The sequence below is a fragment of the Diabrotica undecimpunctata genome, chromosome 4 (genome assembly GCF_040954645.1).
Source record: "Diabrotica undecimpunctata isolate CICGRU chromosome 4, icDiaUnde3, whole genome shotgun sequence".
Lineage (NCBI taxonomy): Eukaryota > Metazoa > Arthropoda > Insecta > Coleoptera > Chrysomelidae > Diabrotica > Diabrotica undecimpunctata.
Window position 1 is genome coordinate 78,728,110 of NC_092806.1, and position 13,977 is coordinate 78,742,086.

The 13,977-nt window shown below is 31.2% G+C and overlaps 1 protein-coding gene across 1 annotated transcript in view; it reads right to left on the reverse strand.

The window, feature by feature from the left end:
* Positions 1 to 13,977, reverse strand: part of sha (shavenoid) — a 641,875-nt gene that overhangs the window by 144,948 nt on the left and 482,950 nt on the right. Inside the window, exon 4 of the mRNA XM_072529817.1 lies at positions 2,096 to 2,206. Coding sequence (XP_072385918.1) covers positions 2,096 to 2,206 — 111 coding nt within the window. The remainder of the gene's footprint in view (positions 1 to 2,095; positions 2,207 to 13,977) is intronic.

Genomic DNA, 13,977 nt, shown 5'->3' on the forward strand with positions numbered 1-13,977 from the left:
ATTAAAGTCTATCTTATGCTTGGTATTAATAGCATGCTGGGCAAGAGCACAAGTATGTTTAGATAAATTGACGTCGCTAAGATGTGTAGTAAGGCGCCCTTTCAATGATCTCCCAGTCTGACCGATGTAACATGAGTCACACTCAGCACAAAGTATGTGATAAATGGTATTAACTTGTTCCAAAAGGGACAAGGGTGTTTTAGTTTTTGAAAACAAATTTCTAACAGTCAGCATTCTTAATAGCAATTTTCACAGGTATGTTATTCTGTTTATACAGTTTAATAAGTTTCTCAGTAACTTGAGGAAAATAAGGTAAAGATGAATAATGGGTAGTAGGAGTCCCAAGATCAGTATCAGGCACAACAATGTTATTAATTGAATTATTTGATATTATTCTACGTTGGTCACCATTGGATATGTCATCTAAAGAGGAGCCATAGCTTTGTAAGTAAAGGTATTTATTAATGAGAGAGGATGGATAGGAGTTCTCAATCAGAATACTTCTTAGTAATTGAAGTGATTCCCTTCGATTAATCGGATGTGTCAATCTATTTAGCCGACAGCTTAAAGCTTTGATTAAGTTTAGTTTATATTTGAAAGGATGACAAGAATGGTAGTTGAGAAACCTATTAGAGGCCATCGGTTTCCTATACCAACTTGTGGTTAAGGTCTTATCTCCCATTCTAATGACACATGTCTAAGAAGGGAATACTATTGGTGACGGGGCCCTCAAGTTCAGCAGTGAACTGTAAGTGAGGATCAAACTCATTAAAGATAGACAAAGTGGCCTGAATCTTGACTGGGGGTAAGGCTAATAATAAATCATCCACATACCTCTTAATAAAAGGGATTTGAAAATCAAAGAGACCCAAACGGTCAGATACCAAATCATCCAGTACAAAGTTAACTTGGATAGGTGAGATTGAGGAACCCATAGGTGTGCCAAATATTTGAAGATAATATTTGTCATCAAAGACCAAGAAATTAGTGTCAAATACTAGTTGCAACAGTTCTGCAAATGCATCTCATGAAACAGGACAGTTAGGTTGAATGGAGTTCCAATGATTTCTTAAGAAGGTAATAACACTAGATAGAGGTAAGTTAGTGAAAAGAGACACTACATCAAAACTCACTAAAATGTATCCTTGTGGAAGTTTGAAGTTGTTGATAAATTCACTAAAGTGAAAAGAATCAACAATATTGAAGTTGTTATTGTAATTATATGATTTAGATAAGATGTCCTTTAGAAATTTAGAAATATTAATATTTGGTGAATTGATGAATGATACAATAGGTCTCATGCTCAGCGTTGGCTTATGTATTTTTGGAAGACAATAAAATCTGGGAGCATATCCATCATAATTATGTAAATATTTAGCAAGTGGATGATCTATGATCTTTAAGTTTTTTAAGTGAGTTATAAATATATGTATATATATATATATATATATATATATATATATATCTATATATAAATAAATATTTATATATATATATATATATATATATATAAATATATATATAAATATGTATATATATATATATATTTATTTATATATATATATATATATAAATAAATATAAATATATATATATATATATATATATATATATATATAATATATTTATCATATCGTTTTCGTTCACGGCCGCCAAAGCAGGTGGAGCCTTTGTAAGCTAACTACTGTTGTAGTGAAGTTTTGGGAGACATTCGTTGGACTTTCCGAGTTTGAATTTGTATCAGCCCAAGTGTCTGATGAGGCTGGGATAGGCCGAAATGATCATAACACTTTATTGATACCGATTCGAGCACGGGAAGTTTAACGAATTTGTCCTCCTAGGCCATATATTTGGCCATTTAATTCAATAAAGCGATAGCAGCTTTCGCTAAAAGATTTAATCTTTTACACACACACACACACACACACACATATATATATATATATATATATATATATATATATATATATATATATATATATATATATATATATATATGGGATCCGATAGATTGACATCTAAGGTCACTCATTAAATTTTTAAAATCATTTTGACTGAATATCACCTTCAGGCACTAATAATTAAAGATTACTTACCGTTAAGGGATATTTCTTTACCAGGATATATAACTTGTCCTTTTAGAGGAAGGTAGACAAATGGTATGTGTTGTGAAGTTGATCCTCCGACAAATGGTGCAAGAACACATTCTGTAAAGGAAAAAAACATTAATACTAATCTTCGCTAAAAATGAGGTAGAAATATAAAAATAATAAAATTTTGTTTGGGATAATGTATTGCCAAAATGTATATAAATGTATGTTTTTGCATAAATAGTTATTGCAATTGATCTATTCAATTGATTTCAATAATAACAATATTTAATTTTAGTTTAATATACTATTCATGTTTTGTTCTTTCATATCCATCTAAGTATTGCTTTGTCCTGTTCGCTAACAGGGGCGGCCCGTCGGAGTAGGCAAGGTAGGCGCCGCCTAACCTGTTCAAATGTACAATAATTAATTATTTATTAATATGAATTACTTATTTCAAAATTTTGATTTATATATTTTGACATAATACCTATTTCAAATAGAAAAGCAATTGTTTTATAATCTCTGTGAAGTTAATTATTTTACGCTCCTCGTAGTTGTACAAGGCACTTTTGCAAAAAAACATGAATTTTCGAAAGAATAGGTATTTAAACAATACTTAGGTTTCATATATATATATACAAGGATTTCCACAGTTTTCACCGTATTCCTTCACTCAACCGTTTTCTCTAATTTTTCCTGTTTAGCCAGTCCCCTTCCTGTAGGTTTCTTCTACTCATTGCTTCGTCCACCTTATCTCTGAAAGATCTTCGGGGTCTGCCTCTCTTTCTTCTTCCTATCGGGCTCCACTCTGTTATTCTATTTATCCACCGATTTTGGTCTGCTCTTCTGACATGTCCGTACCAGGTTAACCTCTTCTGTTCGATGTAGTCTATTATGTCGGAGTTCATTCCCATTCTCCTCTTAATCTCCATGTTATTTATTCTATCTCTTCTTGTTACTCTGCAGCTTCTCCTTAGGAATTCCATCTCTGTTGCTCTTATTTTGTTTTTGGTTTTCTTATTTATTGTCCAATTTTCACACCCATAAGTGAGGATACTTCTTGTCATGGTATTATATATTTTTTTCTTTGTTTTCATGCTGATGTTCTTATCCCATAGTACCGGGTTCAATTTTCGTATGCAGTCTCTTGTTTGTCCTAGTCTATTTTTTATATCTTCCTCCGTTGTTCCTTTGTTTGATATTATGAAACCTAAATACTTATACTTGTCTGTTCCTACGATTTGTTTACCTTCGTCTATTTGCAGCTGTTTTGTTTCTGTATTCTCCGTTGTTAGGTATTCAGTTTTCTTTAGGTTTATTTCCATCCCATTCTTTGTATATTCCTGCTCCAGTTTTCTCATCATAAAACTGAGGTCATCCTCGTCTTGTGCGATCACTATTTGGTCGTCGGCAAAACTTAGCGTATATAGATATTCGTTCCTTACTGGTATACCATTCCTTCGCACTTTCTTTTCCATGGTTTCAGGGTTTTTTCCAGGAATATTTTGAACGGGGTGGGGGATGTGGAGCAACCCTGTAGTAGTCCCTTTGTCGTCTTAAATGGACTGCATATTCTATTGCCCGTTTTGATAGCTACTTCGTTATTCTTGTAGAGTGCTTTTACCGCGTTTATTAATCTTCGTGGAACTTTGATGTCTTCCATTGCTTCCCATAGCTGGGTTCTAGGTATTGAGTCATATGCCTTCTTAAGATCAACAAAAGCATGGACGGATCTATTTTTGGCCATTCTTTTTTCTATTAGTTGTTCGACCGTGTAAATGTGATCTAAGCATGCTTTCCCGGCTGTGAAACCTGCCTGGTCTTCTCCGATTTTATCTTGTATATATATTTCGAATTTTTCCTTTATGGTCTTTCCATACAGTCTGCCTATAGACGATATAATGCTGATTCCCCGATAGTTTTCGCAGTTTTTTCTATCTCCTTTCTTGTATATTGATGTCATATATACTTGGGTCCATTCTGCCGGTAAGCATGTCTCCATTCAGTGCTCTCTCAAACATTTTATGTATCATACGGAATAACTTTTCCGATCCGTTTTTTATCAATTCATTTGGTATTCCGCAGGGACCTTCTGCTTTTTTGTTCTTTAGAGTTTTGATAGTTCTTTTTACCTCAGCTAGGCTTAATTCGATTTCGTCATGTGTGTAGATTTCTATTCCGTCTATTTCTGATTGTTTGAATTCGGGACGGTCTTCGGTTAGCAATTTTTTATAGTATTCTTGCCATTCGTTTTCTTTGATTTGACCGATCTTGATTTTCTCTGTCTTATTTCTTTGGAGCGACTTTAAGATGCGCCATGACTCTGAATTTCTCGTTCCTCCTATGTGCTGTTCTATCTCTGTGCATGTTTTTTCCCATCTTTCATTTTTTTCATTTGCTACTTTTCTTTTCACTTCTTTATTTTTTTTTCTGTATAGTTCCAAGTCCTCATAGTTTTTTGTGTTCAGGTATTTTATATGAAGTTCTTTTTTCTCTTTTATACATGTTAGTGTGTCTTCGGTTAATTTCGTAGTTTGGTGGGTGTATTTTTGGTCCACTTCTCCAAGAGCTTCTAGGGCTGCTGTCTTCATGCAGGTTTTTATGTGTTCGTATGTTTGTTCTAATGATTCATACCGAAAATCTTCTAGCTTTTGGTCCAATCTTCGCTTATATAGGTCTTTTATTGAGTCTTCTTCTAATAAATTGATTTTGAATTTCTTTTCTTGTATTGAGCACGTATTGACAGGTGTAGCCGGAGCCGTAACTTGGTCAGACTCTCCCTGGGTCGGTTTCTGTTGGGTCCATATGAAGGTTTTTCTTTTCTTCCTGTTCTTCCATTTAGGTCACCGGCGATAATTATTTCTTGGTTCTTCTTTCTCTTTTCGATTTCTTCTTGCAGTTGTTCTATGAATTGTTCTTTTTCTGCATTTTGAAACTTAGGTTTCAAAACGTTAAAAAAAAATACGGAAACTATTTACAATGCTTTAGCTGGACATATTACTTTATCCAATAAGTATCAAAAAATAGAAGTCTCTTACGATATTTAATTGATATTACAATTATTTTAGCAAAACAAGAACTTGCATTTCGCAGTCGCGATGAGAGCCATAATTCTTGAAATATGAATAATTTTAAAGAAATTTTTAATTTAACAGTTAAACGCGATCAGGCAACCAGGATTATATTAAAAAATAGAAGGAGTGTTCACTCGTTTATCAAAACCAATTCAAACGATTTAATAGATTATTACATTAAAAATGCAATTTCAAGAGAAATTAATGAATTTCAATTTTTTTCTATACTAGCGGACGAAACTACTGACATTACCGAAAAATCGCAGTGTACTTTAACAATCCCTTTTCTTAACAAAATTGGTCAGGTAACAGAACGATTTTTGGGCTTTTTTGATATTAGTGAGAATAGATCTGCAAAAGCTCTATGTAATTTAATTACGAACGTTCTTGAGCTATATGATTACAAAAGTAAATTGATTGCCTAATGTTACGATGGTGCTGGTGTAATGGTCGGCTCTTTAAATTGAGTGCAATTAAAACTTAAAGTAGATGCTCCAAAAGTATAGACATTGTTGCGCTCATAGATTACATTTAGTTTTGCAAGCGGGGCTCAAAATGTAATAGAAATTATCGGATATTTTTTGCAACGGTTACATCAATTCCTCTTTTTTTTAATCATTCGGCGAAAACAACATTTATTCTGAATTGAATTCTAAACCGAAGTATCCCAACAAATTGTGAAACTAAATGGACTTCGTTTTAGAGATTTAAAAGATTTACGAATCAAGTGTCACTTACGAAGATGAACAATTTTATACTTTAAATGTTATTAAAACTTTGCAATAGTTTAACGAGAATAAATTAACTGACATATTTTCTGAAGCATACAAATTATTTGTTTTAATTGCTACTATACCCGCAACTTTAGTTTTCGTTGGATGTAAATTTTCTTGTTTAAAACAAATTAAAAACTATTAAAGAAACGCTATGTCGCAAAATCGACTGACAGCTTTGTCTTTACTTTCAATTGAGAAGAATTTTCTTTCTATTTTGTCTAATAATGAACAATTTTATGAAAAAATTATAAATAAATTTTGCTTTTGCTAAAGACAGGCGTATAATTTAATTTATCTGAAATAAAATCCATTTAACTATTTTTTGGTAAGGAATTTTGGTTTGTAAGAATAAAACATAAAAATACACAAAATATATATAAAAACAAAAAATGGTATTTCGGTAATCTCACAATCTGCCGCTGGGCTGTGGGATATTGTAGTCAAGAGACACACCAGCGAATTCGAATTTTAGTTCAGAGTTAGAATTTTAGAATTACAAACAAATTTTAATTATTTGAATATTCAATACTATACAATATAAAGATACATACTATTGAGCCAAAATTCATATTTTTTGACGAACCTCGTATCCACAACTTTTTATAAAGAATAACTTTTTTCGTAAGATTAATAATAAAAAATTTTCAAAAATGATGCTGACTTAATTGGACACCATCTTGGTTTGTAAGAATAAAACATAAAAATACAAATATATATATATATATATATATATATATATATATATATATATATAAACAAAAAATGGAACTGGTTTATCTCACAATCTGCCGCTGGGCTGTGGGATACTGTGGTCAAGAGACACACCAATGAACTCGAATTTTAGTGACAGAGAATAGTAAGTGGCGAAAATAGTAAGTAAGCGAAATATATATATATATATATATATATATATATATATATATATATATATATATATGTATATGTATGTATATTTATATATATATATATATATATATATATATATATATATATATATATATATATATATATAAATATTCACAATATTAAGTCGATCATATGGGAAACTTTTTTAATGATAGTTTTATGAAAAAAAGTTAATGAAAAATTGTTTGGAATTAAAAATTATATTCTAACATGCAATTTCATCCTTATAACTTTGCCTATTTTGGTCAAATTGCCCATACCCAAATCGTTTTTATTTATTACAAATAGGATAACTGTTTTATTATTAATTTGACGAAAAAAGTTATTCTGTATAAAAACTCTGCATGGACTAAAATCTAAGATACAACTATCATTGTAAAAAATGTAAAAAAATATGAAATGCGCTCAGGAGTAAAGTACTTTTATAATTCACAATATCGAACAATTTTATTATAAAAAATGGTTTGTAATTAAAAACTATGTTTTAATATGTAATTATATCTTTCCAGTTAAACATTTTTTTTCTAATTTTTCTCAAATTATAGATACCGATAATAATATTTATTAAAAATATGGTAACTCCTCCATTTCAGTAAAAAAAAGTTATTAACTTATTAATGTTCATTGGATATGTCATGTATTTTATTTTGTGAAAATTATTTCATATTATAAAAATCCTTTTTTTATCGGAACTGAAGAGTTATCATATTTGTAATAAATAAAAATTATGTTCGGTATAGGTAATTTGAGAAAACTTTGCATTTTTCATATTTTTTTTTTCAAAAAGAAGGAAGTAATTACATATTAAAATATAATAATTGTGAATTACAAACAACTTTTAATTATATAAATATTCAATATTTTTAAATATAAAGATACATATTCTTGAACCAAAATTCATATTTTTTGAAGTGATGTTAATGAAACATTCTGAAAATACATTTCTGTTCTCTTTGTGTCAGAGTTATAAAACACACCAGCAAAAGATGCCATAAACTAAGTTTTACTATCTTTACCCAAATTTTAAAAATTTTGGAATATATTTTGTCCATTATTTGATATTTTATATGTGTGTTATTAATGTTGAGTGTCAATGCTTTTATACATAATCTCAACGACTATGTCTTGAAAAAAGAATAAAACCATTCCGAAAGCTAGACAAAAAGTAAAAAGAGTGTTTCATTAACATCCCGGCCGATTTTCTGACTGCAACCCTATTAAACTGTATTGTTTGTATATATATATATATATATATATATATATATATATATATATATAAATATATATATATATATATATATATATATATATATATATATAAATATATATATATATATATATAAATATATATATATAAATATATATATATATATATATATATATATATATATATATATATATATATATATATATATATATATATATAGAAATGTAGCCATAAGCTCCCTTACTATTAAGAATCAGCAGATTCCGATATCCGACGTTATAAATAGGAAGAAATCAATATTTTTATTATTATTGTAATTATTATGTTTCAATAGTCAAGTTTAAATCATTAAATGTAGTAGTTTGTAGAATTTCTCAAAAATTGTAACTTTTTATTTCGAAATAAAGATTTTTTTTTGGGAATATCGACGTTGAAGAAACATTTCTGGCGCTGCGAACCACAGGATATTTCATACAGAAACATAGTCGTTTCCTGGTCTACATTAGTTTAATGAAATCCTGAAGAACCTGGTAAAAGAGAAAAATGTATTGGAAATCAAACACGATCATCCTTGCGTAAGTTTTTCCTTTCTTTACCATTGTTTATGAGCATTTATTATTTTAATTGAATTCTTAAACATTTACATTGAATTTATTATTTATTGTTTATTGAATTTATATTATTTATAACATTTTACTTCAACGAATTTTTATATATACTTGCATTTATATTTTTGCATATATTTTATGAGTACATTGAATGATATTTCCCAAAATAGTATCGAAAATTTAAGTTTACTATTCGACAGTTTAAATCTAAAAATAAAAAGAAATCTACAAACCTCTAAATCTAAGCCTGCATCTAAATTACGTTCCAAAATGCCGATGACCAATAGCGATATTGCTAGCCTTTGCTCAACTCTGCCCGAATTCTCTTCTGGAGACAACCTCTCCACCTTTATCAAAGCAGTAGATAATTTAATAGTTTTCTTAGGCACCCAAGACTTAAATCCGTCCCAAGAATTTATCTTAAATTCCCATATCGTATCTCGAATTAAAGGAGAACCTAGAAATTTCTTAAACTATTCTAATAAAACCAATTGGACAGAAATTCGTCCAGCATTATTAACTAAATACGGAGACAGACGTTCCGAAGACATATTAGTAACACAACTATCCACTACCGTCCAAAAACATAGTGAATCCTACGATAATTATCATCAGAGAATAACTACAAATCTGAACGATTTACTCCAACACATCACTTTAAACGATAATCCCGCGACAGTCACTTTTAAAACTCCATACTTCAAAAACATTGCCCTCAAAACTTTCTGTACCGGAATCAACGAGCCTTATTGCGAATACTTATCGCATTTTGAATTAAATTCCCTAGAAGAAGCCCTTCAAAAGTGTATTGCCTACGATAACCACAAAAATCAACAACAATACATGAACTTCCTTAAGAGCCAACAAAACAAAAAGGCCCCACTCAAAAATAAACCCTATCAATCTTCGAATAATCAAAGATCCACAAACTTCCAACCCACACACTCAAACTTCCAACCCACATACTCAAACTTCCAACCCACGCATTCGAATTATGTGAGACCTTCAACTCACAACACAGAGCCCAATTTTAACTTTACTCCACAACAGAACTATAATTTTCCTTAGAGACAAAATTTCAGTTCTCACGAACAAAATCAATCCTTCCAACGAAACAATGTTCCGAAAAACAACCAACAAAGACTAAATAAATATAAAGCTCCTCGACCCCAACCAAATTTTGCTACTCCAATGAGCGGTGTTCAAACTACCACAACCAGAAACCATCAGCCCATGACAATTACAACTAATAGAAGCCACAATTTTTACATAGACCCAAATGATACCCAATATTTCGAAAACGATTTCGAAAATTACGAATCCGAACAAGAGCCCGATTTGCATGATGAAAATCATCAGGATTTTCAAGCCATCCCGTTAGACGATCATCCACCCCCTGTATAAACCTACATAATATCGAAAGTTCCCCTGGGTTACCCTGCTTCATTACACCCAAAACACATCTACGCGTTTTAATCGATACCGGCGGTTCCCATTCAATTTTAAATCCGCGAGCTCTCAAACTATTTGATAAAAATCATATTTATCGAAAACCTTTTTCGCTAACGTCAATGAAAATTACTTCCAAGCACGACTTAAATATTAAGACGCCACTATTCCTAGAATATGGAATTCCACAAACATTCGACGTAAAAATTGCCGACTTTAGTCAATTCTTTGATATCCTCCTTGGAACTTACGATCTGAAAAGATTCCACGCCACAATTAGCTACGCAACTCATACTTTAACCTTTGAGAATCCTCACGTTAGCATTCCATTTGAAACTTTATACCAAAAAATTCCAGTAAGCGTTCATAATGGCGAAGTTTTATTGCGCGAAAGACACTTTCAAGGTATCAAAATTCCCCATTCTATTCACGTTGCAAAAAACGGCTTTCTAGACACTTTCGACTTACCTATGCCTATGAAATTTAATAAGAGAATTGAAGTTGAGAACTTTTGTAATTATAATATAGCAAAAATTCCAACGACGCATTTTAATGAAAACAAAATCCGTACTTCGCACTTAAATAACGAAGAAAAATATAAAATTATAAGTCTTTGCAAAAAATTTAAAGACGTATTCTACGACGAAAATAAAAATTTAACTTTCACGTCAGCTGTTAGACACGAAATTAAAACTAAGGATGAAAATCCAATTTATGTAAAGGGATTTCGGCATCCCAAAGCAATGCAGGAAGAAATAAAAAAACAAATAAATAATTTATTAGATAATAAGATAATTCGACCGTCAATTTCACCGTACTCAGCTCCAGTTTGGATAGTACCAAAAAAAGCTGATGCCTCAGGTCAGAAAAAATTTAGATTAGTAATTGATTATAGGAAGCTCAATGATCATACTGAAAGTGATCGCTACCCACTTCCTCAGATAGATGAGATACTGGATAACTTAGGAAAAGCCAGTTATTTCACAACATTAGATTTAGCTCAAGGTTACCATCAGATTGAAGTTCATCCGGATTCTATTCGGAAAACAGCCTTTTCAGTTCCGCATGGTCACTTTGAATTTTTACGTATGCCCTTTGGTTTAAAGAATAGCCCAGCAACATTCGAAAGGTTAATGGACAATATTCTTAGGCCCTTTATTCATAAGTTTTGCTTCGTCTACATGGACGATGTCATTATTTTTTCCAAGTCACTGCAAGAACACTTAGTTCATATTGCGACTATTTTTGACACTTTCAGAAAAAATAATTTAAAAATTCAGTTAGACAAATCCGAGTTTCTCACGAAAGAAGTTTCTTTCTTGGGTCACGTAGTGACAACCGAAGGAATCAAACCTAACCCAGCAAAAATCGAAGCTATACAAAAATATCCTCTACCAAAAACAGTAAAAGAAATTAAATCATTTCTTGGTTTAATCGGTTACTACCGAAGATTCATACCCAACTTTGCAAAAATAACGTCCCCATTTTCGAGATGTACTCGAAAAGGAGCAACTATCGACCCCACAAATCCAAATTATTTAGAATGTTTTGCAAAATGCAAACAATTGTTAACTAATTCTCCAGTCTTACAATATCCAGACTTCGAAAAGCCTTTTGTACTGACTACAGACGCCTCTAATATAGCTATAGGATCAGTATTATCTCAAAATAATCACCCTATTGCCTACTATTCTCGAACTCTAAATTCCGCAGAACGAAACTACTCCACTATTGAAAAAGAACTTTTAGCCATACTAGATTCTTGTAAACACTTCCGTATGTATTTATACAACCAAAAATTCACTGTAGAAACAGATCACAATCCTCTCGTATGGATCTACAAAATTAAAGACCTCACTTCTAGATTAGCCCGATGGAGACTTAAACTAGAAGAATATGATTTTGAAGTTAAATATAAAAAAGGCAAAGAGAATCAAGTTGCTGATGCTCTTTAGCCGAGTCCAAATAAATGCCCTAAGCTCGAGTTCAGAATGTGCTGAACCCCCGAATTCAGAATGTGCTGAACCACCCGACAATTTCGACATAGACGATTTCCTTGCCGATTTTGACAACTTACAAAACAGTACTAACACACAACATACATCAGTTGAGAACCCTATCACTGGAATAGAGATTTCACCTGAACCAATTAATTTATCCTCAAACCAAATTATATTTAAACCAGAGTCAAATAATTTTGAAATTAAATACAAAAGAATTTTTAACAAACACCGTTACACTGTCACTACTACCCCGATTATCCATAGGACTGAGCACCACTTCTGTTATAATATTTTTAACTATTTTAGCTTTCCTAATAATCTTCCTAATTAGGAAAAGAAAACGAATTTCCAAAATCCTATTTGGAGAAAAATTGCATCCTGCCCAGATCCAGATACTAGACGAGCTGATAGCCGAAGTAACCAAAACTTCGAGGACGAAGTCCCAACCAATGGAGGGAGGAGAAATGTAGCCATAAGCTCCCTTACTATTAAGAATCAGCAGATTCCGATATCTGACGTTATAAATAGGAAGAAATCAATAGTCAAGTTTAAATCATTAAATGTAGTAGTTTAGTAGTTTGTAGAATTTCTCAAAAATTGTAACTTTTTATTTCGAAATAAAGATTTTTTTTTGGGAATATCGACGTTAAAGAAACATTTCTATATATATATATATATATATATATATATATATATATATATATATATATATATATATATATATATATATATATAAACTAAGGTACACTCGAAGAGTGGTGGGTATTTCGGTCAAAGTGGAGAAATAAAAGACAAAGAAGGTGGCTACTTCATCTATTTATTGAAGACGTTTCGCTTTCTGTTTAGAAAGCATCATCAGTTCATCTAAAAAGAGCAATGTGAAAAAACCAAACATCCAAAGAGAAGTTAAAACATGTGTGTTACCTCAAAAAGACGTGTAGCAGTCAACGATATTAAATGTAAAAAAGCGTCCGATAATGGAACATTCAGAGATAAAGTTGTATAAACAATTAATTAAAACTAGGTACAGTTTACAAATTAACAAACTTAGCACAGCAAAAGAACGTGATAATAATACATGTATATAAAAAATTTTGTTATAAAAAACTTAAATAAAAAACATTAAAAATTGATGTGTAAAGAACTAGAAAGATCATGAGATGCACTTCCAACAATGTATTATCAGTAAAATTTAAATTTGACTTTAGATAACATTATTAATTAGTTGAGATTAAAGTATAATATTTAAAAGTAAAATGAAGTTACCAGTCTTTAGCTTACTGAATGCAGCAGGTAAATGAATTCACAGGTGTAACACCCACGCTAACAACGTGAAAAGATAATGGCCTTGAGGTCAACAAGTGATAGAACAGCAAGGTGAAATACCAACCTCTAAGTAGTAGAGCGGTACATTTAAAGATTATGGTAAATGTGGGTGACATCTTGTCATTATAAGTCAAAAAACCAAAAAATGAAAGGAAAAGGTGGTTAAAAACACCATTTTCCCCCCAGTGATTGGTTCAAAACTCAAAAACAAAGCAAGCGAGGTCAATCCAAAATATCTTTCTTTCTTTCTCCCCTTCCTTTTACCCTATCAGGGTGTCGGATTTGAGCTAGCTATTTTAATTTCCATTTACCCACCTGTTCCATTCTTTTCTATTTTCTGCCATTATTTTCAATTCCTCGAGTGATTTTTGTTTAAGTTTTCCCGCCTCTACTACTTGCTGTATCCATTTTTTTCTTGGTCTGCCTCTTTTTCTTTTTCCGATGTTTTTCGCTTCATAAATTTTTCTTGTTATTCTATTGGATTGCATCCTCATCAGATGCCCATACCAGTTCATTTGTCTCTTTGCTATTTTGTT